Genomic DNA, 26,335 nt, shown 5'->3' with positions numbered 1-26,335 from the left:
CAATAAAAGACTGGGTTGGGTTGCAGAGGGGTGGGAGGTCAGCCAGGACTCCCCACCCATAAAAACCTTCCCACCGCACTGAAGCCCCGGGCCCAGTGCAGCACCCCTGGGTGCTCCCGGTACAGTATCTGACCCCTCCATTGGTGCTGGGAGGGGGGATTGGGGATGCCCCCCCCCCACTGTCAGTGCTGAAAGCATCAAGGAGCTGCTGGGGTTGGGGGGAACAAAGCCCCAGAGTTTATTTGGGGGAGCAGCAGCACAGTCCCAGGGTGGGGGGGTCGAAGGGGGACGGGTCCCCCCCTCATTGGCACAGCATCCTCCGGGGAAACTGGCATAGAGCAAGAAGTGTCCCCCCATGCCCAGGGGTGCTGTGCCCTCCCCCATGCCTATGTGGCATGCCTGTGGCAGCTGCAGTGGCATCTCTGGGCCGGGCTGGGGCACCCCATTACAAAGGGAGCCCCAAAGGGGCTGGGGGAGACAGGCACCCCCCAGCCAAGCCCAGCCCCAGCTGCGGCGAGTGGGGCACCGTCCCATCGCTGCTGTCCCCAACCCTGGCTGGCACCGGCGCGGGGACGGTGCGACCCCTCGAGGAGACATCAATGAGGGGGGGGCGGCCGTGCCGGGAGGTGCCGTCGGGGCAGGTTACTGCTTGCGGAAGATGAGACTCTTGTTGTTGGCCGGCATGTCCACCTGGAAGCCCAGAGCCAGGGGTCGGGGGGGTCCCCACCGGTGTGGGGACTGTGCCCCCCGCAGCCCCCAGCACCTACCGTCCTCTCCAGGCGCAGCCCGTTGGCCTCGGCCAGCTGCCGCAGCAGCGCCGTGTCCCGAAGGCCCCAGGCGGGATTGCTGCGGGGGAGGGAGGCGTGGGTCAGCCAGATGGACATCTCGCCCCCGCGCACCCCGAAGCACCCCCGTCTCCCAGGGGTGCCTCCAGGTGTGGGGGGGGCTCCCCCTGGCTGCGGTCCTCTTGAAGGACCGTGCTGGCAGGGGGCTCCCTGCGGCTGCGGGCAGGACAGGCAGCACGGGCAGGACAGGCAGCACGGGCAGGACAGGCCACCAGCAGCCCTGGGCCCCCCCCAGCTCCCCCTCCTACCTCTGCCTCAGGCTGCGGTCGAAGTCCACGTTGCTCTGGGGGCTGATCCGGCCATCCACGGCGTAGGGCTGTCGGGACACGAAGCCGGGAGCTGTGGGCGCGAGCCATCGTGTGTCTCCCTGAGCCCCCCCAGCCCATGGGTTGCTGTCCCCACCGTGCACAGAGCAAAGCGAGAAGGGACACGGCCCCTGAGAGGGACCACAGGTCCCAGCACCCCCCGGACCCCGCCCTGGATGGGGTGAGGGAGGACAGGATCCCTCCCGTCCTGGGGGCCAGCAGCCAAAGCAGCCCCATCCAGGGCTCAGCACGTGCCCCAAAAGGCTGAGCTCCCCCCCGCAAAGCTGAACCCTCTGCTTTCCCCAGCCCCCCCACAAGCCATGCCTGGAGCTGCCGTCCCATCTGCACCCCCCCAGCATCCCCAGGGACACCCCACGCCTGGCGGGATGCTCCCGCCCCGGGACGGGTGCTCGGCTGAGCAGCACTCACCCCGTAGGTGAAGAGCACGCCTCCGGGCTTCAGCAGCACCCCAGCACCCTTGAACAGGCCCTGGGGAAAAAGAGAGGTCCCCAGCACCAGGTCAGGGAACTGGGGACACCCCCCCAGGAGCCCCCTCCTCGGCCCTGGCACCCCCAGAGCAGGGGACGGGGTCCCGGCGAGGGCTGGCGCGGCTCCAGCCCTGCCCCGCTCACCTCGGTGCACCGCAGCTCCGCGATGTGCATCATGTTGATGCTGACGAGGAGGTCGAGGGTGGCGGGCTGGGTGCCCCCCCACGTCTCCCAGCCCTGCGAGACATCCAGCAGGATGGGGGGCAGCACGTTGGGCACCCGCATGGCCTCCGCGTAGGCAGCGATGCTGTGGGCACCAAACCCCACGTCAACCCCAGCCGGGGCATCGCTGCCCCCCCCGCCCCCCAACATGCCCCCCAGCAGCACCCGCTGCAGGCAGACCCAAAACCTGCCTGCTGGCAGCATCTCCCAGGTGGAGTCTCTGATGTCTACTAACAAGGTTGTGCTTGCAACACAGCCAGGGAGCTCTGCAAAGGGGGGGGGGCGGGGTGTGTGTGTGTGTGTGTGTGTGTCTGGTATCACCAAGCTTTGCAAGAGGCCAAAGGGTGCCAGGGCTGCTGGGGGGGCTGCCAGGGCACTGGCGGCACACGGATCGAGAGACCCCAGCACCTAAAAAAATCCTAATTCACTGTTGCCTTTCAGCAGGGCAGCTGGAGCATGCTGCCCTGTGCTCAGGCTGCCTGCACGCTGCCTGTACTCACACGCCGGGGCTGCCCGCACACCCATGCTGCCTGCAGCACTGCCAGCACCCACATGCTCCGGCTGCCTGCACGCCGCCCCGTACCCACGTGCCCGGGCTGCCCGCAGCGCTGCCTGCACCCCTGCGCCTGGGCTGCCTGCACTCTGCCAGTACCACTGCACCAGTGCCGCGTGGGTTTGGTGGGATTTATGCCCTTTTCGGCACATTTACCAGCGGGGGCTCAGTGCACGAGGCAGCAGAGCAGGGACCCGCAGCCTCGCGGCCCCGCACCCAGGGATTATTTTTAACCGGGGCAGCGCGTGCTGGGTGCTGCCGCCGGAGAGGTGACGGGTGGGAAGGACGCCGGCTGCCACCCTCCCTGGACAGGCCCCGATTTCGGCACTTCCCCACCGGCTTTTTTTTTTCTGTGGGGGAATTCGTCCCCGTGCTGCAGAGCCGGGGTTTATTTTTGTTTCCCGAATGGAAACCGAACCCTTCCAGCCCAGCGCTGCGATGCCTGGAATGGGCATTTGGTCGTGGCCGGACCCCCATGCGCCGACACAGAGCAAATAAACGCGGCCCGACGCGGCTCGCTAGAGCGGCACGGTGCTGGGAGTGGGGTGCGAGCCACCCACCGCACCGGTGGGACCCACCGGGGCGTCCCGGTGAGCTGGGCGTCAGGCCCGGCATCGCCGCAGAGCATCGCAGCCGCGTGTGGATAAGGGGAGGGTGAGCGCAGCGCACGGCTGGGCGCTTTGCAGGCGGGAGTCGCTCTGTAGTGGGGTGGGCTGGCGGAGAGATGGATGTTGGGGCTTTTCTGGGAAAAACGAAGTACGGAGCTGGGGAGCCTGGGCTATTTGGGAATTGGATATTGAGTCTTTTCTGGAAAAAAAAAATAAAGCATCAATGTGGGGAGCCTGGGTTGCCTGACTCTTGAGTATTGTTTTATTCCTGGAAAAAAAGAAAGCATCAAGCCGGGAGCCTGGGCTGTCCCAGGGTTCAGTATTGGGTCTTTTCTGGTTAAAAATAAGCACCGAGCTGGGGAGCCCGGGCACTCCGGCCGGGGGTCCGTCGGGAGGGGAAGGGGCTGCAGGCTGTGCCCCCAGGGCCCCCCCACCCCGTGCTCCCCGCTCACCTGCGCAGCGCCCCGGGGTCGATGTCGGAGGGCTGCCAGAGCGTCTGCGGCAGTGCCTGGGCGAAGTATGCGGCGTGTAGCCCCGCGCCCGCCCCCACCTCCAGCACCCGCAGGACGTCTGGTCCCGCGTGGGCGCCGGGCCCCGCGTACTCCCGCAGCACCGCCAGGATCGGGCCCTTGTTGCGCTCCGCCGCCGCCGGCGCCTGCATGGCTGGAGAGGGCGGTGGCTGCAGTGCGGGGACTACAAGTCCCAGCCGCCCCCACGGGGACCGCCCCCACGCGCCGCGGGTGGAGCATCCCACGGGGGTGTAAAAAAAAACCCCACACAAAATGAAAGTTGGAGTTCTGCGCCGCCCGGGAATCGAACCCGGGTCGCAAGAATGGGAATCTTGCATGATACCACTACACCAGCGGCGCCGCTGCCTACCCTGCCGGCCCGCCGGCACTCAGCCTTCCCACGCGTGACTGCGGGGCGGAGCCGACACCCAGGGGTGGCGTGGGGCGGTGGGTGCTGCTGCTTTCCTGCCACGCGTGGGCCTTTCCCACCCTGTCCCATCACCCCTAACAGGAGTTAGTTGCGGCTCGGCGTGCACACCCCAGGAAAATGAGGGTGCGTGGGACAGCGGCATTACCCCACGGCATGAATCCTGGGCACACGGGGCTCACAGCTACCCCCCCACCCCCACCCCCCCCCCTTCTGCAACGACTCCCACGAACGACAGACGCCTGGAAGGATCCAGCCAGAACCCGAGGATCTGGGATTAGGGCTTCCGAGCGCAGAAAGGCTCAGGGCTGTGCCGGTGCACCCACGGGTGCCCTATAAACCCCGGGCAGGTCTCAGGTGGGGAAACTGAGGCACAACCCCCCTAGGTGACAGGGCAGGTGACGAGCGGGTGGTGGGGCCCCCCTGGGTCACAGTTGTATTTAAACACGGTAAGGAGGGCCGCACCCTGAGGGGTTGGGGGGCAGTTGTGTGGGGGCTGATGGCTGCGGGGTGCACCCCGGTGTGCCACCCATGGGTACCTGGCACCCCAGGATCAGGCCCTGCTTTGCAGGATGCTCTTCTGGGGGGCCAGGCACCCTCCTGCACTGCCTCCCACCCTGGCAGGGCTGCGTGGGGTGGAAAGGCCAAGGTCACTGTTGAGTGGTGGCTTTGGTGCCCCGGAGCAAGGCTGGAGCATCCCTGAAGTCCCCGCTGGGTTCGTCACACAGCCTGTCCTCAAAACTCTGGGTGCCACCCAGGCACGGGCACCTGTAGGGTGGCCAGGGACTGGATCAGGGTCATCTCCCGAAGCTGCGCCTCATGCCACGTGGGGAGACCTTGGCACGCCTCCAAAGGTCACTGTGACGGCTGGGACGCGGCTGCCCACCCCGGCTTCCCACGCTGCGGGGTGGCCCGTGGCTCCCGGCGGTCACTGGGTGCGTGGCTTGGGTTCCCCGGGTTCATCACAGCGCTGTCCCCATGGTGGTGGCACCTCAGCCCCTGCCTCAGCACCCCCTCGCCATCCCCTGCGTGTCCATTGCCTGGGTCCTGTGTGTCCCAAGAGTGACCTCCCTACGTGTCCCCTGTGTGTCCCCTGGCTCCTGAATGTCCCCGCGCACGTCCCCTCCGTGTTCCCGGTGACTCCTGTGTCCCCCGCGTGCCTGTGCCCGCTCTGTCCCACGTGTCTCCTGTGCCCTCTCTCCTACCTCACCCCTGTGTGTCCCCACGTCCCTGGTGTACACCCGATGTGTCCCGCGCATGTCCCATGTCAGCCGCATATCCCACACATACCCTCAATGTGTCCCGTGGGTGTTCCCTGTGTGTCCCCACGTCCCACGTGTGTTCCCTGTTTCCTGTGTGCCCTCCACATCCCGCGTGTGCCCCCTACGTCTCCCGCCTGTCCCACGTGTGTCTCCACGTCCCACGTGTTCCCCCCGCGTCCCGTGCGCGTCCCCTGCGCGTCCCCACATCCCACGCGTGCCCCTTATGTTCCCCGCGTCTCCCACGCGTCCCCCCCCCGCACCTCCCACGTGCGCCCCTGTGCCTCCCGCGCCTCCCCAACGTCTCCCACCCTCCCCGCGTCTCTCTCCACCGCCTCCCACGCGTGTCTCCCCCGTGTCCCTCCCGCAGCTCTGCAGACGCCCCCCTCCCCGGCTGCACGGCCCCGCTGCCCCCCACGCCCGTCCCGCGCGGGCCCTTTAAGGGCGGGGGCGTGTCGCGGCGCCCGGCCCGGCCCGGCCCGGCCCGTTAAAGGCCCGGCGAGGGGCGCGCACCGCACTCGGGCGGGGGCGGCGGGGCCGGTGCCGGGGCCGCAGGATGTACACGCTGACGCGCGGCCCCAGCAAGCTGGCCACGCAGCGCCGCACAGGTACCGGGGGCCGGAGGCACTGCACGCGTGGGGAGGGGAAGGGAGGTGGGGGGGGGGGGGGGTTGCGTGGGTCCGGGCCCCGGCCCGCTCCGCTTCCCCCGGGCCGCTCTGACGCCCCGCCGCCGCCCGCAGGTCCGACGCAGCAGGCGGTGGAGAGCAGCAAGCTGGGCGAGCTGCGGGGCCGGCTGCAGCCCGGTGCCTGGCCCCCCGCCAGGTGAGCCCCGCGGCGGCGGCCGCCGTGACCTTGGGGAAAGGTTACCGGGGCGGCCGGGCCGCGCCGCCGGGGGAGGGGCCGCGGGGGGGTTGGGGGGGGGGTGTGCGTGGGGGGGGGGGTGGGGGCCGTCGCTCGGTGCCCGCGTGCCGGGACGCGCGGGGGGTTGCGGCGCTGCCAGTCCCCGCCCGCCTCCCACGGAGCCTGTACACGCGTGGCGTGGGGCACCCCTCGGAGGGGGAGGAGGGGGGCGGACACCGGAGTTGGTGCCACCCTCCCTCCCCGCGGCGGTTCGGGCAGAGGCTGTTTCCAAAAAGGACGGGAACGGGACTCGTGGCCGGTGGAGCGGGCAAAGTGCAGGCAGCGGCAGGCTGCCCGCCCGGGGAGGCACGGCACGGCATGGCGGGGGGGGGCTGCCTGCTGCCCGGGGTGCTGCTGCCCACATGCCGGAGCTGAGCCGGGGACCAGGCCGGGCCGGGGTTGTGCAACCCCCCCGCCAGCCCCGGGGAGCACCGATTGCACAACCCCCCCGGCTGGACCGGGGCCGGTGTGTAACCGCCTGGTCCCCGGGGCTGGCAGCGTTCGGGCAGGGTTTGGAGGTTGTCCTGTGTCCCTAAAGGGAGGGATGGGGGGGGAGAGCAGCTTTTGGGTGAAGCTCCCCAGTTTCTGGAGCTGTTGGGCAGGTGTCGGAGGGGGTTTAAGCAGCTGGTGGGGCGATGGCTGCTGCTCCTCAGGAGATGCTTTCGGGGCTGGAGAGTGGGGGCAAAGCGCGGCCTGGCAGAGCAGGCAGCTCCGCTCTGGGGCCTGTACCACGCTCTGCCCGTTTCCTCCAGCTTCAAGAAAAGGGTGAGAAAAGCCCCCCCTCCAGCCCCCCTCCTTCCCAGCATCTTTCCTAATTAACCAGTGCGGCTGCCACCGCGCTCGCGCTCCCCTTCGGGCAGGCTGCTTGGGCACGCTCCCGGCTGTTGCCCTGCCTGCAGCAGGCAGGGATGCCTGCCCGCTGCCCCCAGCCATGTGGTTTGGGGTGCGTTGCCCTGCCTGCAGAACCGGCAGGGGAGGTGCAGGCAGGGGCTGCCCTGCAAACCGTAACCCGTCCTGCACTCCCAGGGCCCCTTAGACTTTGTCCCATGAGAAACGTGGCCGTTGAAGAAAGGTCCCGCCCCAAAACTAGGCAGAAAAGCCAAAATACTGAAGTTTTGCACTGCACGTGCCCATGAGTCTCATCCCAGCCCTTTCCTTTTGATCTGCGTGGTTTCGCTGGTTTTAGTGTCCTGCTCCCGCGGGGGTCCCAGCTCCGAGGGCGCTTGACCTGCTCCCAGTTGGCAGAGGATGTTGTCCCAGTCCTGGGGGGCCTCAGGGGTGTGCTGGGGGTCGGGGGCTGCTCCAGCAAACTGGGGTGCTTGGTCTGTGGAGGATGGCACCACGGCACATCCCCCTGCCCAGTGCCCAACTGGACTTTACTTCCATTTTCCTGATGTTTCAGCAATTTTGGTGGCAGATTTCTTATTTTAGGGATTGCGCTTGGTGCTGGGGCTGGAGGATGGGTGGGAGATGGGCAGTCTGTGCTTTTCCCTGGGGAGCTCCCCTCACTGGCACCCCTCCCTGCATAGGAACCCCCTCTCCCAGGGGCCTGGGTCCCTTTTGGTCCCCTCCCTTGCCAGCAGGGCTGGCCAGCTGCAACTGTGCCCCTGGCCAGACCGGGGCTCTGGGCAAGTACACGTGCCATGAGGCAACCTGGGGCATCTGGGCAACCCCTGTCCTTGCTCCAAACTGCGGTGGGAAGAGCTGCCTGTCCCCCCTCACCTCCCCCCCGGCTTCCCTCAACAGCCCAGCCCAGAAACTCATCTTCAACAGAGTGAATGGCAAGAGGCCGCAGGTGCTGCCGCAGCAGGTCTCGGCCCCGGAGGAATGCTACACGCTGGCTCACGAGGAAAACGTCCGCTTCATCTATGAAGGTGAGGGCAGAGGGTCCCGGGGGGCAGCACCCACTCGCTGTTGTGTCCTGGGGAGGGCTGGAGGACACCGGGTCCCTCCTGAGGCAGCTGCATCGTGCTGGGGACCTCAGTGGCAGGGATGGGGTCCCTGGCCTGGGCGGCTGCCCTCCCTTGTACCAGGTCCTGCTCCTTTCCCACAGTCCCCCCAGGGCTGGGAAATCCCCATCCCAAACCCACCCGCTGCCCGCTTTCCCCCCCAGCCTGGCAGCAGGTAGAGCAGCAGCTGGACGGCAGCCGGAGCGGGGAGAGCGCCTGCGGCCCTGTGCAGTACGTAGAGAAAACCCCCAACCCCGGACTGAAAAGTAAGTGGGAAGCGGTGGTGGCACTCATGGGTGTGATGAGCTGGTGTGGGCTCAGCTGGGCACCTGAGCAGGGCTGTGATGGGAGGAGGAGGATCCCAGTGCTGGATGACCAGAGGGCTGGGTTGGGTCTGTCCTGCTGGTGCTGAGGCCGCTCGGGGAGTGCTGGGGGGGGGGGCAGCTGGCCCCCTGCACTGTGTTGGGGGTGTCCTGCCATGCCCTGCCAGAGGAGCCCAAGCAAGCAGGATGCCTGGCTGATGACTCTTCTGGAAGCCACGCCTTCTCCAGCCCCCAAGGTGGGTTCAACATCGCGCTGGCGAGGAGCCCCCCCGGGCCCTGCCGTGGGGACCTGCCTCTGCCGGGGCCAAGCAGGGCGAGCCGGAGCGCAGCAGGGATGGGGACAGCATGCGTCTCTGATGGCAGCTGGGGTACGGGCTGTGAATGCAGCCTGGGGGGTTTGCCCCAGCCGAGAAGGCTCCAAGAAGAGAGACCAGCCTTTTGGGGACAGGGCGCAGGGGTCAGGGAAGTTTTGGGGTGTCACTTTTTCCAGTGGCAAACAGTATGGCTCAGGGGGAGCACCTGGGGCTCTGCTCCCTGCTCCAGCTGCTACGCTTGCCTCTTTCCCTCCCCTCTCTTTCAGACTTTGTTCCTATCGACCTGGAGGAGTGGTGGGCACAGCAATTTCTGGCCAAAATTGAAAACTGTTCATAAAAGGGAAGAAAGGTTTGGGTTTGGTGTTTTTAAGAGAAACAAAGCTGAGAGGAGCATCTTGTCAGAACCCAGAATCAGTGGCATTTTTAGAACCACGTTTTTAAAAGATGACTGAAATCAAGTGACCCACGCTGCCAGCCCAGCGAGGCCAGTGGGACCGGACCACAGCCATGCCCGGCCACACGCCCCCTCCCTGCGCCCGGCACGGAGGAGCAGCGTGCGGCCCCAGCCAGAATTCCTTAAGTGCCAGTTCTCGGACCGCTGCAGCTCCTGCAGCCTCCAGCTCCCAGGGACACTGCGGTGCCATGCTGGGGATGAGGGAGCGGATCCCCCCTGCGGCTGTGGCCACGGGGAGGACAGTGGAGTGCTGTAGCAGGACTGCCAGACAATAAAGCGCTGAAACTGCCAGTGGAGAGGCGCTTGCAATGTGGGGAGGATGCGTTTGCAGGAGATGAAGCAGCCGGGGTGCCCTGGGCTGGCGTGGAGGGGGGACGCTTGTGGCAGAGCGGGTACCGTGCTGCTCTGGAGGCCAAGGGCTTGGAGCATCTCCCGATCTTCCTTAGAGCTGCATCCTTGCCCTGTACTGCCTTGTCTCCCTGGGCTCAGCCAGGGGCTGGGGCGGCCTTGGGTGTATGTTTGGGATGGGGGGGGTGTGGGTGGGCAGCTGCAGGTGACATGGGTGGGGGGCTGAGCACCCTGGCTGTGGTTCAGAGCCAGGCTGCAGCGATGCAGCGATGGAGGCCCTTGACATTGCCGTTTTGAGCCCTGAGGTCTCCCCCTTGCCTGTGGCTGTTGGGGTACAGTGGGAGGCCAAGAGAAGGTGGTTGTAGCTGTGATGGGGACCCCTGCTTCTGCTCCCTCAGCCCATGGGCTTTTCCAGGCTGGACTGAGACCTTCCAGGTCAGGTTTTGGAGAACAAACCACCCCCCCTTCCCCATGCCCATCCCCCGTGGCAGAGACAGGAGACCAGCACAGGTTAAGCTGGAGCTGCTGACTCCGAAGGAGGCCAGGAAACACCCACTGGAAAAAAAATTCTTTATTATTCCAATGATGGGAATAACAACCACGCTGCAGCCAGAGGGGAGCAGCAGCTGCCTGGGGCCAGTGATGCTTCTCCTGCTGCACGTGGACCACCACGGCCTGGGAGGCCAGAGCGTTGTCCACCGCAGCCGCGACCCAGCAGGGAACCCGGCTGCCCCCAAGCAGCAGCGTGGGTCTGGGGAGCAGCGAGCGCTGGTCCTGCCCCGGGCACCGTGCCGTAACTGAAATAGGAGTGAGCAGCTCCCTGCACAGTCGGCAGCTCCTGCCTGGGTGAGAGGAGAGGGTTGTTACAGCACCGTGTGACTGAGAAACGCTGCTTCGTTAAGACTCTCTTCGTTTAGGTCAGGATGACCGCAGTGGGGGTGGGCTGGTGCTGGGGATGCCACCCTTGCTCTTCACTCCTCTGCCACCAGCTCTGCCGTGCTGTTTGGGGGCAGCGTGGGGGTTATGCTGCCTTTATGCCACCTGCCCTAGGACTGAGCCCTGCAGGGGTCACCAGTACCCCAGCTGGATAGGTCCCAGCTGTCGTGCCTGCTGCTGGCCTTGGGGTGCTGCTGGCCCAGGGTACCAGGCATAAGCCCATGCTGCAATGTGGCATCTAGCCCTTCTGCGACCCCCCCCCCCCCCCCCGCTCCCCATCCCAGGCACAGCCCCAGAGGCTCCACTACATCCTACCACATCTCCTCTTCCAAAAAAACCCTGAAACAAACAGTTCCTGGCAGTCCCAGCACTTTCTTGGTGCCTCCAGGCACTCTTGCACCACAAAGCCCCATGCACACACCCCCCGCCCCCCCCCCTTTTCTTGCACCAGCAGTGTCCTGAGGAACGCCTGGCACTGGGGTTTTCCCACCGCATGGTGCCCCCAGCATCGCTGCAGGGACGGTCCCGGGAACAACCCCTCGGTACCAGCAGCTCCAAAGGGCTCTGAGGTGGTCCACAGTTGCCATTCACCTGCTGGCTGCTTACTAATAAGAACCACACATCGTTAAGATCCAGGGAAGTTCTTAGTAACATGATGCACCATCGGTTTGAACAACAACATTAGGCAAAGGGAAAAAATGGAACAGGAAAGAATGAGTCAGTCACAGAAACAAAACAAAAACCCAACCCAAAAATATAACCCAACCCCTGACAATGCAATCACCAGAAGGGAATCAGCACCCCTTGCCATAAATATTAATTCATTTAGTTATGTGCAATTGTGTGTATTACTATAGTGCAAATAGCTCTGCATTGATCGCGGAGCAGCCGGCCCGAAGGGGACTGCCCCCAGGTGACACAGGGACTAGTTAAGGACAGACAAGAATCAACACAGGTTTCGAACAAACAAACAAAAAGCGCAACCCAACCACTGGGAAACGCCAAAAAGAAATCCCAGTTGCCACCTCTGACAGTGCAGGCAGCGCCAGGCAGAGCCCGTGCCTAATGCGCCGTGCCTGGCAGCATCCCCCCAGCCGGGCAAGGTCCAGGCAGCGCCTAGGCTCCCTGCCTGCTGCCAGAGCAGCCTGCTGTGGCACGGAGGGGACGGGGACGCGGGACGGGCACGCTCTTGTCACAAGTGTGTGGGGTGGAATGGGAAAGCACAGGCCACGGGCGCAGCGAGCGCATCGCTGGGCTTCAAAAACCATCCTGTGGCTGCAGCACCGCTGGGTCAGCCTTTCCATGGCCACAACAGCGAGCCCAGCGGCGTCCCCACGCACCCTGCGGCTCCTCTCACCCCTCGCGCTGGCTCTGCGGCCGTACCCATCACGTGCCGTCCCACGGGGCCGAGCGCCGGGCACTTCTCCACCAGCACCCCCTCCCTCGGGCGCAGCGCCAGCCCCCAGCGCGGCGCAGCCAGCTCCCCCCGCATGGCTCCGGATGGTGCCAGCTCCTCGGGACAGGCTTGCTTCCACCCACGGGCAGGAAGGGACAACGTTTTCTAAGAGGTTCAAGGAGATGGAGCCTCCTCCGTCCCACGCAGGGGACGGACGGGAAGCTTGCCTTGTCCCCTCCTGCTAGACACAAAGTGCTTCTACGGGCAACCACAGTGCATCCTAATTAACGCAGCGACCGGTTTGGATCTAAGCTATTTGACAGCCTCCTGTTAAACCACGAGCAAACCAGCTAACGATACACGGCGACATGCGGGCGAAGACCATGAAGCAGCGTCCTGACGGGTGTGAGCGTTGGGCAGGGAAGAGGGGCATGGGGGGGGGGGGGGGGGGGGGCGGTGGGGGGCACAGTGCAGTTTGGGGACAGCATCCAGCTCCCCCTCCACCCACCCAATCCTCGACCCTCATCTCTGCCCAGCCAGGCTTCCCTCTGCTTTTGGGGCTTTTTTTTTTTTTTTTTTTTCTTTTCTGTATAGACAGGAATGAAGGCTGGAAGTGTCACATGCACGCACACACTCACACACAGACCCGCGCCGGTGCTGCGGCCGCACGATGCACACGCGCCACTTGTGTTCCCGACGGCAGAAGGTACGACGCCATCCTCCCCCCCCCCCCCCCCCCCCCGGTGAAAAGTTTCTTACATTTATACATTATTTAAGACACGCCGATATATAAATTACTGTCTCTATATATACTATGTATAGGCAGCAGGGCCAGTCCATGACGAAGGGCACCGGTGGGGGCTTCTGCTCATTTCCCTCTGTCCTCTGTGTAGTGCTGGAAGCGAGTGAAGCTCATGAAGACTTGCTCCAGTGATATCTGGCTCACCGAATAGTCTTCCAAGCGATACTTCTCTTTGGCTTTCTCCAAGGCCCCGAAGACCTGCAAGGACAGGACAGCGGTTACTGCAGGGCACCTCGGCTGCGGGGGGAACCCCGGTGGGTTGCGACTGAGAAAGCGGAGGAAGCTTTTTCCTCCGGGGAGACTCGGGGGGAAGCGAAACCTTCCCTGGCAGGAGGGTGGTGGGAAGCCAGGAGATGGATTATTTAGCAGAGTATCTGGCCCCATTTAAAAATATATGGTTTATATATATATTTTACATATATATATATATATGTAGTTTTAATATCTATCCCTGGGCTGGGATCCTAACTCAAAGTTTCTGCTCAGCACCTATTTTTTTCTATGTGTACACCCGTGCCACGTTCCCAGCAGGAAGATGCGGGGTGGGAAGGATGCGACTGCCAACCACATCCCTTCCAGCTGGCCACAGAGCTCTCATCACTTTTTTTGAGACGTACAAAGGCAAAATCAGCTCTTGCTCCCCAGGGAGACCCTGATTTCCCTCTGCGGTGGAGGGCAGTCAGCTCGGGGGAGTGGGGTGGAGGGGTCCCGGCTCAGCAGGATCCTGCGTCCCGGGTGCTACATGCAGGTGACCTGTTTGGGCCAGGAGGTGGGAAAGGGTCAGGGAGAAAACCACTTTTTAATGTTTTTGTTCTAATAAATCACCTGGATTTTGGACAGAGCGTGGCTCTGGAAGAAAAGATGACGAGCTGAGCATGAAAGCAAAGCATGAAGAGCGTGCGAAGGCGCAGGAATAGGGCTGACCCTCCAGCCCCCTCCTGCAAAGAGGTGGGACGTGCTCCAGCACCTCCTTACCTGTGCCCAGCTGAGGTTCTTGTTGGTCAAGTGATAATGTACCATGCCCTGGTGCTCGTGTTTCAGGACACTGCCTGGGAGAGACGAGCAAGGAGAGGCTCCGAGTTAGGAAACTCGCTGAAGCTCCCGGCCAGCATCCTGCCCTCCCCTGAAGAACAACCGCTCCAGCAGCTCATGGTACCTGGGAAAGTCTTCTCCACGAAGGCCTTGAAGGCCTGCAGCTCGCCCTCTTCCTCACTCCGCGTTTTGGCCAGCAAGGTGTAGCCACTGCCGAACTTGCTTTTCAGGTGCTGGGGGCTGCCCAGGCATTTGAACTGCCCGTTCACCATGATGGCCAGCCGTGTGCACAGGGCCTCGCACTCCTCCATGCTGCAGGACAGAAGAGGACTTGTTCAGCAGGGCAGGAGAACCGAGACACAACAGCAGAAGCTTCTGGGAAGGGACTGGAGGTGGATTCCCTCCTCTCTGGGCTTTTGGAGGAGGGAGATTTGGGTAAAGCCAGCCACTGCTGACTGCAGGCTGTGCTCACCCACCAAGCTCCGGAGGTGGGTCCCATCCCTTAGACCCCACCACCCTCCCAGCTGCTCCCCGATCTCCCATGCCGAGCCCTGCCCAGACAAGTGTCACCTGTGGGAGGTGAAGATGATGGATTTGCCGCACTCCCGCGTCCGTGTCACTGCATCCCAGAGCAAACGCCGGGCCACGGGGTCCATGCCGGTGGAGGGCTCATCCAGGAAGATCACAGGGGGACCACCGATGAGGGCAATGCCAGCGCTCAGCTTCCGCTTGTTACCGCCGCTGCAGGAGGAGATGGGAATGGGGACAGAGACCCGATGTGAGCACAGGAAGAGCCACACAAGACGAGGGGCAGAGAGGATGGGGTGTCTCCATGCCTCCTCTCACCTGTAGGTCCTCACGAGCTTGTCGGCATGGGGCTCCAGGAGCAGCCCTCTCAGCATGTTCTCCACACAGCTGCCGATGTAGCGCTCGGGGATGCCCCGCAGCCGGGCGTACATGCTCAGGGTCTCGCGGCCCGTCATGTGGTCCAGGAGGGCATCAAACTGCGGGCAGTAGCCGATCCGCTGCTGGACCTTGGGGCAAGAGGAACCCAACAGGGATGATTAGCTCACAGGCAGGTCTCTGCAAGGAGGTGTCCAAGCCAGAAGGCGCAAGCCTTGGCACCCACAGTGCTTTGATGCATTTCTGCAGGGTTTCTGCTTAAAGCAGCTCTGACACCGCAGGTGAAACGAGAGGGAAATTCCCCCGTCGCTGGAGCAGCCAGTCTGGCGGGGATGGACACGCAGCGTGCCTCAGGACGGCAACTGCGTGGTCTCACGCTGCGTTCCCCAAGCTGGTTCCTCATTGTGAGGGGCCATTTCAGGCAGCCCAGGCTCTCGGGAGAAGGAAAGCACTGGAGGGTCCGTACCTTCCTCATATCCTGGTTCCTCTGGGGACAAGAGCCCAAGAGAAGGCAGAGTCCCGGGGGGGGGAAGCAAGCAGGGCTGTGTTTTTAGGGCAGACCCTCACCGTGTTCTCCTTGCCTGATGTTGTCTGAGGCTGACTGTGGTAGAGGTACCCAGGGATTGAACTGAAAGGCTGACTCCTTGTCTCTTGATCGTCACCCGACTGTGACCACTAACTCGCATTTTTCACATTTCCAACTACAGAGCTAAACCCTTTGATGAAGGGTTTGCCACCCTTGCAAGGTCTGGCTTTGTTTCATCTCTTGTCCCAGTGGAGAGGTGGCCGGATAACGGAGAGCTGGGCCAGACGAGGACGCACCGTCCCTGGGATATTACATCCACCCCTGGCAACTGCAACCGTGCCCTCCTCAGAGGCACTTGTGAGGTGGCCCAGCCCAGGCAGACGCAGGATTGTTTGTAACGCCACCCTCCGTCCCCGCAGCCCTCGGTACCTTTTTGATGTTGGCCAGAATGCTGTGGCCATCCACAAAGGCGTCCCCCGACGTGATGCTCTCGTCACCAGTCAGCATCTTGAAGGTGGTGGTTTTGCCCGCTCCGTTGAAGCCGAGAAGGCCAAAGCATTCCCCTTTGCTGACCGCCAAGGAGATCCTGTCCACCGCCAACAGGGACTCCCGGCTGTCGTAGACCTGGCAGAGACCAACGCGCAAGCCATGCCAGTCACCACAGGTGCCACGCCAAGGCAAGCGGTGGCTTTACCAGCCCCGTGGGGACCACGGCTCAGCTGGCAGCTGGGTGCTCAGGAAGGGCCACGCTCTCCTCACCTTGGTGAGCTCCTTGATGACCAGAGGGCTGCTGAGAGATGACAGCAGTTCTGGTGGTGACTCTAAAACCTTCTTCCTCTCATCTGCCACGTCCCGGTCCTCTGGCAGCACAGACACCCTGTTCAGCAGTGCCACCTAAACACAGGGGCGAAAAAACACTCTGCTACCTGCTTGCTGACGAACAAGTAGGTTCCTCCAGGCTGACCTGGGGCAAGTGCTCCCAACGCGGGCAGGATCCACCTTTTCTTTCCATCAGCCACCTCCGGGGACGCCTCACTCCCTTTGCCAACCCACGCATCCAACAGGATCTGCCCCTCTGAGCAACTGGCTCCAGGGATGCTCCCCCAGGAAGATGATTTAGGTGAAGAGGCAAACAGCCCGTGGGGTTTGGGACCTACGAGTGACACTTTGTCCTGCATGGTGGGAGAAGCAGGATTTGCATCCCTGAGTGCTGGAGCTGAGCGACTCCAGAGACCCCAAGAATTCAAACAAGACCTGAGCAAGCAACATGGGCACATCTCCAGGTCGCAGGGACTCCTGGGCTTGGTTTGGCACAATGGCACCTTACTTCTCCCTCTCACATGCTTCAGCTCACCCATTTCCGCCGCCTGCAGATGCCACAGACCAAAGCTCTCAGTCTCCAGAGAATGTTTGTCTCAATGAGGAAAAGGAGGAAGAGGAAGGAGAAACCCTGGATGGTCAAGGAGGTCAGGTATCGTCCGATCCCAGGCGTCTCCCAGGAAAAGTAGTTCATCTGATAACTGATATCTGAGCAGGGATGGAACAAAATCAGACTTGAATCAATCACACTCTGTGGAGAGGGAGATAAGCTCCAGAGAACACTGTGAGCCCAAAGCTTTGCCAGGCTCAGCTCCAGCCCAGCCCACACTGGGCTCCCTGCCCACAGCTCTTTCCAACACTGCCCACAAGGGGATTCAGGTCTGGAGGGGATCTGGCAGAAGATACCCAGTGGAGGCACGCAGAGGAGATCAAGTCCCTCTTGGGACTGGGGTTTCTTTACTTGGCTATGAAACTTTCCCTGGCCCACATTTTCCTCAAAATCATTAATAAGGAGACAATTCCTTAACTGAGTGTCAAACGCTGCCCAGCTTTTGTCTTCAACTGGTACCGGAGCTACTGCCCAGGCTGGGTTAGAGGCCCCATGGTACTGTCCAGATCCACCACCCACCCCACAGAGACCCCCCAGTGCGGCTACGGTGGGATGGGCGGGATGGGCAGGTGAGGGCCAACACAGAGACTCACTGAACGCCTTGCAGATGAAGATGGCTTCAACGGAGGAGGTACAAAACTGAATGAACTCATAGTTCTGGTAGAAGTCACTGATGCATTGGCCCAAGCAGTAATTTGGTAAGACCAGAAAGACTTTATCCAGGGTTTTGGAGAGGTCCACCAAGCCCAGCTCTGAAAGAGGAGCACAGGAGGATCAACAGATTGGAGTTAGCTGGTTTTAGAGAAAGACCCTACTACTTCCAAGTTTGGAAGGAAAACCAACAAACTTTGTCACATTTAATGGGCAAGAATGAACTGTCATAAGGTTTTTTTGGCTAGCCCTGGGGTGAAAGAGTCCCCGTGGGGGCTGGATCTTGGTGATGGCAGGGTGCAGCGCTGGGCAGGCATGGAGGGCAGCGACCCACCTGGGATGCTCATGATGGTGACGGCGAGGAAGGTGGCCGTGCCTGAGAGGATGTTGAAGATGGTGAGACGGGTGTAGGCTGTGGCTGCCACCGAGAAGAAGAAGCTGAGGAGGTACATGAGGGGGATGATTGCCCAGCCATAAAGGAGGAAGATCAGCATCACATCAACGAGGTGGCTGTCTTGGGTGAAGGCTTGCACGTCAAAGGCTTGGAATATTACCTGGGGTACAGCAATGCGAGGAGAACGCAAGTTTGTCTTGACTGCAAGCGATGTCTCCTTGTCTCAACAGCCCAGGCAGCAAGGTAACAGCAGCACCACACTGACCTGGATAACCCCTTCACAGATGGTTCCTACCAGCAGCCCACGCCTGTCCCCAGGGGAAGCCCTCCTTCCGCAGACTGGGATGCAGGGGGGCAGATCTGGGGAATTCCCCTCCATGCTCCCACGTGTTTGAGATTTTCTAGTGCCCATACCCAAATGTTCAGGTGCCAGAGGCTGCAGCCAACCGACTCCGCTGGCTGGCCATGGCCCAGCTCCCAGCAGGACCAAGGGACAGCTTTCTTGCTGGTCCTTGCTATTAACTGAGACAGTGCCAGAGCCAGGTGGCCTCATCCTTTTCCCCCCACCCATGCACATCCCAGCTCTCCCAGAGGAGCGGCACCCAGAGTTCCCACCCAAGGGAAGGACAAGAGCATCAGGGTGTCAGAGGTGACTCACCAGCATCAGAGCACAAGGGATGAGGAAGTTGATGATGTCCCAGAGCAGAGCAGAAAGCCAGAAGTTGATCACGTAGACGCCGCTGACGAACTGGACGTGCTTGGCTTTGATGGCCCGCTCCCTGACCAGCAGCAGAGCGAAGGTGCTGGCGAGCGAGGCCATGCCGTACAGCAAGTTGATGGCAATGGCGAACCCGGTCTGGCCTCTGTGGGGACAGCAGCGGGGCAGGTTAGGACAGGGACAGCTTGACAGACTGACACCGAGGCTATGCGGGACAGCACACCCACGCCGCGCTTCTTCTGGAGGCTACCCTCACCCAGCAAGCCAGCATGCAGAAGAAACACCCCACAATGAAAGCGCATCTCCGCAAGATGAGCACCTCCTACCACAGCCCTCCTAGCCCACCACAAACCTCCGCCCTGCCTTTGCGAGGTCCCACACACGTCCCCTCTGGTACAGGTGAGGTTCAGAGACCCTGGATGCAGGATTTTGTGAAGTGCAGGGTCATACAGTCCCCTCTGCTCCCGGGTGGAGAAATGGGCTCTGAGCACCAGGGAAAACCCATCCCTAACCAGAGCCATGAATATCTAGAGGGGAATACCCAGCCACTGCGGTATGTGCACGGGGTGACGCGGCTGCCAGGCTCAGGCAGGTAAGTCATCCTCACAGCTTTGCTCTCCTGAGCGCCTAAGTGCAATCACAGCTACGTTTGGGTCTGAGGAGCTCCAGCCTGGCTCCTCCACTGACACCGGTACAACCGAGCCGATCTGTACTCATGGAAGTCATAAGCCCCCCAGAAAAGCGAGTGCCGTGCCATCAGACGTACTCCATGAGCTGGTCTTTGGCCTTCTCGGTGATGTTGCGGGGCTGAGGGTAGTTGGTGACTGTGATGGAGGCGTTGGGGCCCGCCAATACCCTGAAGACAGCGTTGTCGGCCAGCATAAGGGCCGTGGCGGGGGAGTGATATGCCTGGTTGTTGAAGAGCGCGGTGACCACTGTGCGGTTCCCGACTCCTTCGAAGGAGGCAGCTGCGATGTAGTGCTCGTTGAAGGCTCCCCCTTCCTCAGAGGCTCTTGAGATGAGGTACTCCTCCAGGCCACCTGCCAAACACCACCATGGCTGCTACGAGCATGCTCCAGCACGAGAGCTAACTGGGGCCAACTGGAAAAGACCCCAAGCAGCCCCGGCCCTGGTGGCCCGCCCTAGCCCCGACGATGGCCACAAACGCAGGGTTATGGAGAACACGGCTCTGCTCGGGTGAGGAGGGGTCCTGCCAACTGTGGGACTCTCCCGTGCAGGAAAGGACACAAGGGCATAGGTCAGAAACGCTGCAGCTGGCGTCTTGAGCCACCCACACCAAGGGCGCTGGCAGGAGAAGCCCGTGGTTCCTGCACACCCCACTGGGCATCGCCTGCTCCACGGGTGCTCCATGAACCCTCACCTAGCATCTCCAGCGGTGACTGATGCTGGGCGTCCAGCAGCTCCATGTACTGCTCCGCCAACCTCTGCGACAGACCCGAGGTGGCCGAGATGGAGAAAGGCACAATGGTCTGGCCGTAGGGCTCCAGGGTCAGCCTCAGCAGGGAGGAGTCCCTGGGCCCCGGGAAGGTCTTGGCCACGATGAGGGCAAAGGCGGTGAAGATCAGAGGCACGAGGAACTGCGCTGCCACCATCTTCCAGTTGCGCCAGCTGTACATGGCTCGCTTCATGAACATGGCGTAGAACTGCTGGCAGCACAGGTAGAACTGGGAGGGGAGAAGTCAGGTCAACGCCAGCAGTGCCAGCTGTGGACAGCCCCACCGGCCGCATCACCCCACGCAGCTGATGGGGGGAAGGACCCCAAAACCACCTCCCCGCCCTGCACGTGGTCCACGAGCCCGCAGCAGAGCCTGCTCTCCAGCCAAGCCTGTAAAACGTCAGCAGGGCAGCTGCTTGACTCCAGCACAGGTCGGCCCCTCAAACTCCACGGCTTCCCGACGGGACGCCGTCGCTTTGGGATCTCAGGTGTTAAAGGTATGGCAGCTTCAGCCATCACCTTTACCTTCCTCCACCTCTCAGCATTCATAAATAGGATTACTGCAACACGGCTGTCTGCCAAAGCAACTGGGCTGAGACGCCCGCGAGCTCCCAGCCCGGCCCCTGAAAGCATCATCTTGGCTTTTTAAACCCATAAACATCTTTCTCTCCTTCTGCCTTTGAGACGTGCCCTTGAGAAGTGCGGGGAAATTTATCACAGGTGCATAGCAGTGGGCTGTGAAGGGCTGCCAGGGATCTGAAACGCAGGCTCGGAGAGGGAAGGAAGATGGGATTTCCAGGAGGGAGATGAGAAAAACCAAGTGATGTAGCAACAGTAGGTGAAAACCACTGTAGATCACCTGGGACACCTTCAAGAGCATCTCTGTAGACCTCAAGATTAACATGAAGAGGATGGCAGTGACCAAACCCAATAACCCTAAAAATAATTTGCCCTAAAGATGTGGATTCCAATTTGATCTTCCAAACCACATGCAACGAGACCAGCCTCGGGAAGGCCCCACCTGGTAACCCTGCTCCAAAACCCCCCTTCACGTGCCCTCTGCCCGTTCCTGCTGCACCGACAGCCCCAGCACTCACCCCAGTGTTGAGCTTGATGCTGGAGCAGTCCTCCGTAATAAGCGCCCCGCTGTCGTCCGTCATATCTGTCATGCCGCTCAGGCTGCTGGAGTCATCCATGGCCCAGTCGTTGGAGCGTCTCTCGTGCTGGTACTGGAGAGCAGGCAGCTGGATGGCCTGGATATCCATGCTGGAGTCCACCAGCTTCCCAACCCTGCACCAGGAGGGAAAGTGGGTGATGAAACACTGACCCAGGCAGGATCAACCTGTTCTGAGCTGAGGCAGTCAAACCCAAGAGAGAAAACCCAACACGTGCCCCGGAGAGCTGTGTAGGACACGGCCGTCGCCAAAGCACATGGGGACTGCTCACCATCAGATGATAACCCACCAGGGCCGGCTCCCTCCTGCCTACCTCAGGAAGACTTCCTCCATGGTGGTGACCGAGGCGCCGTAGCTGGCGATGCCCAGCTCCTCCCGCCTCTGCTCCAGCTCCGTGAACAGGGCCTCAAACCTGAACGGAGAAGCGAGGCGTCAGATGCTGCTGCTCAGCCCCTCTCCTGGCATCCAAGGGCAGATCCACGCAGCAGACCCAGCCCTCTGTTTGGGGGTGCCAGGGAGATGGTGCCTCCTGCGTTTAACGGATGGCAGGCAAAGCTGTGCAACGCACTACCCTGGGTCCCCAGGATCCCCTTGGATTGCAGCACGGCCAAAGTCGAGGAGAGGACGAGGGGGCACTCAGGGGTTAAGACCCTCTGGGCATGGGTCCTGCAGCCAGGAGCAGGGCTGCCTGCAGCGCTCAGCACCCCACCCTCCCCAAGAGAGCAGCTTTTGGGCTCCATCTTTTGCTCTTCCTTGCCACAGGCAGCCCCAGCTATCCATATATTTGATTTTGGAGCCAAACCACTCGTCCTTGTTTGTGCCGCCCTGCACGGTGCAGCCATCACCAGCTATCAGCCACCAGCAGCTGCTGCACGGCCAGCGACACGGTGGGCACGTGGCACGAGGTCGGTGCCCCAGCAGACACAGGGGAGGATGGTGGTGAAAAGAAGAACTGAACACAATTTTCCAATTGCAGTCACGGGCTCACGCCTCCCCTTGCGCCTTCCCAAAGACGCAGAGAGCAGCTCCCCTTTCCAGCAAGCCCGTGGCAACAGCGCGTCCCCCCAGACAAGGGGACCCACCCAGAGAGGGCAAGCAGGGGACGATGCCATTACCTGTGCGTGCTCTCCTTGGGCAGGATGAAGGACAGCTCTGCCCCAGCATTGCTCTCCATGGTGGCGTTGGGCACGTACTGACAGATGAGGCGGGAGATCTCCCCCAGGTTACAGTAGGGCTCCTTCACCATCACCATGTGATATCCCGCCCCTGGGCAGAGTCACAAGAGAAGGGGAGGAGGAGGGTAAATCGCGGCCCAGCCTGGCCCCGGGGTGCTGGAGCAGAGAGGGATGCTAAGGCACTGCAGAGCATCGATGGCTTTGCCCGGGCTATGGACACGATGCAGGAGCAAGCGTGGGGATGGGCCTCAAGAGGCAGAACAGCACAACAGGGAGCAAGCGGCCAAGTCGCTTTCTCCTGCTCCTCCCTGGCAAGGAGAAGACATGGAGCACGACCCACCTGCTCCTCCCTTACCGTATTTACGCTTGAGGAAGAGTGAGGACCCGCAGCACTGCAGCTCGCCCTTGGCCATGATAGCTATGCGGTCCCCCAGCAGGTCAGCCTCATCCATGAAGTGGGTGGTCAGCAGGATGGTGCGGTTGCTCCTCTGCTGCTGCAGGAGGTCCCACGTGGCCCTGCGAGAGGCTGGGTCCATCCCAGATGTCGGCTCATCCAGCATCACCACCTACACGCAGGAGATGGGTGCTGGACACAAAGGGCTGGGAGAGGCACAGCAGCGCACGAGGGGGCAACGCCAGGGCCCAGAAGGAGCCTTGACCTCGCAACATGTGTGCGACGATCTTGCTTGGGGAGCAGCTATCAGGCAGCAGAGCTGCACGGCGGCTTTAGGACACTGTCCTCAGAGTTGTCCCCCTTTGTGGGGGTGCTCCTGCCCCTTCCTCGATGTCCCTGCATCTCCCACTGGCTCAACCTCAGAGTCACCGGAAGGACCTGCATCGGCCCCAGGGGAGAAGGGTTCGAGGTGAGCCCCACCGAAGATGCTTGCCTTGGAGTCCCCAATGAGGGCGATGCCGATGGAGAGCTTGCGCTTCATGCCGCCAGAGAGTGCCTTGGTCAGAGAGCGGCGCTTGTCCTCCAGGTTGAGGATCCTCAGGATGTGGTTGATCTCCTCGGGGCACTTGGAGGGGGGGTACCCCTTCAGCTGCCAGACAGGGGGAAGGGAGGGTTAAGCCGGCCTGCAGCAGTAAGTGAATCTGGCAACAGACCTTCCCACCACATCAGCCACCGGCTGCTGAACCCCACCACACTCCCTCTTCCACACCCAGGCAGGAAAGCAGGGAAGCACAGAGATGGCTCCTGCCCAGCCCCGAGGGAGCTGGCACAGCTGGCGTGGGGGTTTCCAGAGAGCCACGCGACCCTCCACTACTCCATCAGCCAAGCAGGGAGCTCCTGCCTGCAGATGAGGTGGAAAGAGGAGGCAAGGGTTGTTCTGCTCATCACAGAATCCCAGACTGGTTTGGGGTGGAAGGGACCTTCACAGCTCATCTAGTCCAACCCCCTGCAGTGAGCAGGGACATCTTCAACTAGTTCAGGCTGCTCAGAGCCCCATCCAACCTGACCTTGAGTGTTTCCAGGGATGGGGCATCTACCACCTCTCTGGGCAACCTGGTCCAGTGTTTCACCACCCTCAGCATTAAAATTTCTTCCTTATACCTAGTCTGAATCTCCCCTCCTTCAGCTTCAGGCCATTCCCCCTTGTCCTGTCACTCCCTGCCCTTGTCACCATCCCTCTCCAGCTTTCCTGGAGCCCCTTCAGGGACTGGAAGGGGCTCTAAGGTCTCCCCAGAGCCTTCTCTTCTCCAGGCTGAACAACCCCAACTCTCTCAGCCTGTCCCCATAGGAGGGGTGCTCCACCCTCTGATCGTTTTTGTGGCCTCCTGTGGACCCACTTGATGGATCTCACCATGCTTTCCCAGCCTCAGGAAGGCACAGGGTGGCTGCAGGGTGCCTCCCCTAGGGCTGGCTCCCGGGGGCCCAGCAGCACTCCCCCCAAAGCACCGTGCTCACCCCTGCGTAGAAGTGGAGGTGCTCTTCCACTGTCATGTTGTCGAAGAGGACGTCATGCTGGGGACACAGGCCCAGGCTGCGGCGGATCAGGACCATGTCCTGGGAGATCTCGTAGCCATTGATGTACGCCTGCCCGCTCGTCGGAGAGTGCAGACCTGGGGGGAGCGAGACGCAGCAGCCTTGGCTTGGGGCAGAGGATAACTCTAGGAGGCAAAGAGCCAGTGGAAAGGCAGGGGTCCTGCTGAGCTTCCCCCCCACACGCAGCTTTCTGCCAAAAATCGGAGCAAGCCAGTCTCCTGCTCAAGCTGGGGCACGGCAGCTTTCTCCTGCCGCCCGCAGGGTGGGCTGCAGGGCCTCCATAGGCGGGAGGGGGACCTGGCAGCGCTGCCGGAGCGGGCAGGCAAGGAGTGAAGCGGGTCCCGTGAGCACCCTGGGCTGGCAGGAGCAGCACAGAGTGACAGAGAACAGGGAAGAGAGGACCATCAAAGGTCTCCATGGCCACCACGCCAAAATAGCCTGCCCGGAGCTCAGCAGCTCAAGAATGTTGAAGAGCAGCTCTCGGCCCGTGCCCTCTCTGCCTTATCATGACAAAGCCTGCAGAGACCCATCCTACAGCGGGTCCTTTCTCTTCTCGGGGCTCTCCAACACAAAGACTGGCTGCCATTTCCCCATCGGCCGACCCCACTCTTGCGGAGGGCTGAGCAGGGACCCCCTCCATCTCCCCAGGCAGCGACATGCCTCTCACTACCCCGGCATCCCTGGCCAACAGCTCAGTGACCTGAAGGTGCTCCAGGGAAGAGCAAAACCCCCTCCCCAACCTCAGAGATGGGGTTCAGCTCCTCTTTGCAACTCAAGCCATCAGCCCTTCCCTGCAATGTGCCAGCCCCACGCGGCTCCCACCTGTGAGCATGGACAGGGTGGTGGTCTTCCCAGCACCGTTGTGTCCCAACAGGACGGTGATCTGCCCTTCGTACATGTTCACCGTTAAGTCCTTGACTGCCTCTTTCATCTTGTTTCCCACTTTGAAGACCTGCAGAGATCACATTAATGAGTTGATGCTGCCCTTGAGGCAAGCGCTCTCAGATCTGTCCCCTCCGTTCCACCCGGCAGTCAAAGCCTGCGAGGCTCACGTTGTGTTGGCATTAGACAACAGGTCTAATTCAGGTTAAATATAGATGTCACTGCACCTGCAAGTATCTAACGCTTCATCCTGCTACAAAATGCAGCCGGTTCTGAGGAAGAGCCTTACCTGCCTTACAGCACCCACGAAACACAGCCAGAGGCGAGGAGGGCAGCGAAATGATAAGGAAGCTGCCTGCAGGCAGCAGTTTTTACAAAAACAACATTACGACATGTGTGTGCTGCGCCGGGCAGTCGGTACCTTGGAAAGGTGCTTTATTTTGATTCCTGACACGAGGTCAGCAGGTTCCTCCTCAATGTACTGGCTCTTCAGGGCTTTCTCGGGGTCCTCCTCCTCCTCCTTCTCTTTTCCCACGACAGTTCTGGGGCGTCCGCACCAGTACGAGGGCTGATGGAAGACGACAAGAAAGAGATAAACTCAGGCACAGGCAGAGATCATCTCTTCTCCCCAGCCTCACCCACTCTCCTCCCACGCAGTCGGCTGCCAGGGATCTGCGAGACCACCCTCCTTGGCCTGGGAATTGCCAACCAGCCCATCTCCAGCGGGCAGGTCTAAGGATGAGACTGCTCATCCCACCCTCCTGCCTTGCCCTGGTTCTCCCTTTCAGCAGGATTGCCCGGGACTGCACAGACAGCTTTTCCTCGTCTTCGTTCCCATGAAAAGGTCAGTACTTTGATGAGAAGCAAAATTGCTCAGGCAGAAGCACCCTGTCCAGAAAAGCCCACGCAATGGATGATCATCATCCCCTCTAAAAACCTTGACGAAGACTAAATACAAAATGCCTGGGGTCCGGCTGCTGCAATTACAGCGGGTTTTTTATGTGACCTGGCCCTCTAGGAATGAAAATAAGTGTTTGGGATCTCAAATCCCTGTGGAAATAGCAATTCAACAACTCCTGGGCCCACAATCAGCATCCTGCTGCGGCTTTTGGCAGACAGCTGTATCGCTGCTACCCGGGTCCGGCTGCAGGAGAGAGCGGGATGCTGGAGTGAAACCATGCTGGGATAAGGAATTCAGAGGGGAGGAGGAAAAAAATCTCCCGAACAAATAACAAGGGATACGGCCACAGGATCAAAACTGATTGTGTTGCTGTGGCTTAAAGGATTCTCAGCAGGCAGCTGAGCTGCTGTAACCGCTGCCACGGCCGCTGAAGATGATGCCAAGCATTTGTCTTGGCAGAGCGAGGGC

At 61.6% G+C, this 26,335-nt stretch overlaps 3 protein-coding genes and 1 non-coding gene across 8 annotated transcripts in view; 1 reads left to right on the top strand and 3 right to left on the bottom strand.

The window, feature by feature from the left end:
• Positions 1-32: 32 nt before the first annotated feature.
• Positions 33-3,703, bottom strand: METTL26 (methyltransferase like 26). Of its 2 annotated transcripts, none has more exons than XM_054842934.1 (6): positions 3,474-3,703; positions 1,783-1,945; positions 1,580-1,639; positions 1,094-1,161; positions 768-846; positions 33-690 (listed from the first exon to the last, which is right to left on the bottom strand). In XM_054842934.1, the coding sequence occupies exons 1-6, from the start codon at positions 3,680-3,682 to the stop codon at positions 643-645; spliced, it is 627 nt and encodes a 208-aa protein (XP_054698909.1). In that variant the 5' UTR covers positions 3,683-3,703; the 3' UTR covers positions 33-642. The 2 variants fall into 2 exon arrangements, 1 of the variants encoding a protein (XP_054698909.1); XR_008579394.1 differs by having other exon boundaries at positions 632-690; positions 1,094-1,184.
• A 116-nt stretch (positions 3,704-3,819) lies between these two features.
• On the bottom strand, positions 3,820-3,890 carry TRNAG-CCC (transfer RNA glycine (anticodon CCC)). The gene has a single exon. It is a non-coding gene; the product is annotated as a tRNA-Gly (tRNA).
• A 1,778-nt stretch (positions 3,891-5,668) lies between these two features.
• Positions 5,669-9,452, top strand: MCRIP2 (MAPK regulated corepressor interacting protein 2). Of its 2 annotated transcripts, XM_054842896.1 has the most exons (5): positions 5,669-5,824; positions 5,957-6,038; positions 7,863-7,990; positions 8,230-8,331; positions 8,969-9,452. In XM_054842896.1, exons 1-5 carry the CDS (start codon positions 5,773-5,775, stop codon positions 9,037-9,039), a joined length of 435 nt encoding a protein of 144 aa, XP_054698871.1. In that variant the 5' UTR covers positions 5,669-5,772; the 3' UTR covers positions 9,040-9,452. The 2 variants fall into 2 exon arrangements, with proteins under 2 accessions (XP_054698871.1, XP_054698870.1); XM_054842895.1 differs by having other exon boundaries at positions 8,230-9,452.
• Positions 9,453-10,060: 608 nt separating this feature from the next.
• The window catches only part of ABCA3 (ATP binding cassette subfamily A member 3), a 31,689-nt gene continuing 15,414 nt past the window's right edge, over positions 10,061-26,335 (bottom strand). For 2 of the 3 annotated variants that reach the window (XM_054842907.1, XM_054842908.1), the window contains exons 11-31: positions 25,388-25,534; positions 24,907-25,036; positions 24,007-24,161; positions 22,985-23,140; positions 22,453-22,663; positions 22,038-22,188; positions 21,236-21,334; positions 20,845-21,037; positions 19,673-19,976; positions 19,058-19,331; positions 18,232-18,436; positions 17,514-17,733; positions 17,122-17,280; positions 16,454-16,626; positions 15,859-15,993; positions 15,529-15,723; positions 14,517-14,704; positions 14,241-14,411; positions 13,795-13,982; positions 13,614-13,687; positions 10,061-12,836 (exon numbers count right to left, since the gene is read on the bottom strand). In XM_054842907.1, coding sequence (XP_054698882.1) covers positions 12,705-12,836; positions 13,614-13,687; positions 13,795-13,982; positions 14,241-14,411; positions 14,517-14,704; positions 15,529-15,723; positions 15,859-15,993; positions 16,454-16,626; positions 17,122-17,280; positions 17,514-17,733; positions 18,232-18,436; positions 19,058-19,331; positions 19,673-19,976; positions 20,845-21,037; positions 21,236-21,334; positions 22,038-22,188; positions 22,453-22,663; positions 22,985-23,140; positions 24,007-24,161; positions 24,907-25,036; positions 25,388-25,534 — 3,660 coding nt within the window. In that variant the 3' untranslated portion in view covers positions 10,061-12,704. The remainder of the gene's footprint in view (positions 12,837-13,613; positions 13,688-13,794; positions 13,983-14,240; positions 14,412-14,516; positions 14,705-15,528; positions 15,724-15,858; positions 15,994-16,453; positions 16,627-17,121; positions 17,281-17,513; positions 17,734-18,231; positions 18,437-19,057; positions 19,332-19,672; positions 19,977-20,844; positions 21,038-21,235; positions 21,335-22,037; positions 22,189-22,452; positions 22,664-22,984; positions 23,141-24,006; positions 24,162-24,906; positions 25,037-25,387; positions 25,535-26,335) is intronic. The other variant, XR_008579393.1, reaches the window with a different exon arrangement.

The sequence above is a fragment of the Grus americana genome, chromosome 15 (genome assembly GCF_028858705.1).
Source record: "Grus americana isolate bGruAme1 chromosome 15, bGruAme1.mat, whole genome shotgun sequence".
In the NCBI taxonomy this organism is placed as follows: domain Eukaryota; kingdom Metazoa; phylum Chordata; class Aves; order Gruiformes; family Gruidae; genus Grus; species Grus americana.
The sequence above is the reverse complement of the archived record's forward strand: the minus strand, read 5'-3'. Positions and strand labels throughout refer to the sequence as shown.

Bases quoted from the DNA above. Each gene is read 5' to 3' on its own strand.
- MCRIP2 (XM_054842895.1), top strand. From the start codon at position 5,773: ATGTACACGCTGACGCGCGGCCCCAGCAAGCTGGCCACGCAGCGCCGC. The intron at 5,825-5,956 runs GTACCGGGGGCC...CGCCGCCCGCAG, and splicing joins GGCCACGCAGCGCCGCACAG to GTCCGACGCAGCAGGCGGTG. The intron at 6,039-7,862 runs GTGAGCCCCGCG...TTCCCTCAACAG, and splicing joins GGTGCCTGGCCCCCCGCCAG to CCCAGCCCAGAAACTCATCT.
- METTL26 (XM_054842934.1), bottom strand. From the start codon at position 3,682: ATGCAGGCGCCGGCGGCGGCGGAGCGCAACAAGGGCCCGATCCTGGCG. The intron at 847-1,093 runs GTAGGAGGGGGA...CCTCCCCCGCAG, and splicing joins GACCGCAGCCTGAGGCAGAG to CAATCCCGCCTGGGGCCTTC. The intron at 691-767 runs GTAGGTGCTGGG...CTGGGCTTCCAG, and splicing joins GGCTGCGCCTGGAGAGGACG to GTGGACATGCCGGCCAACAA.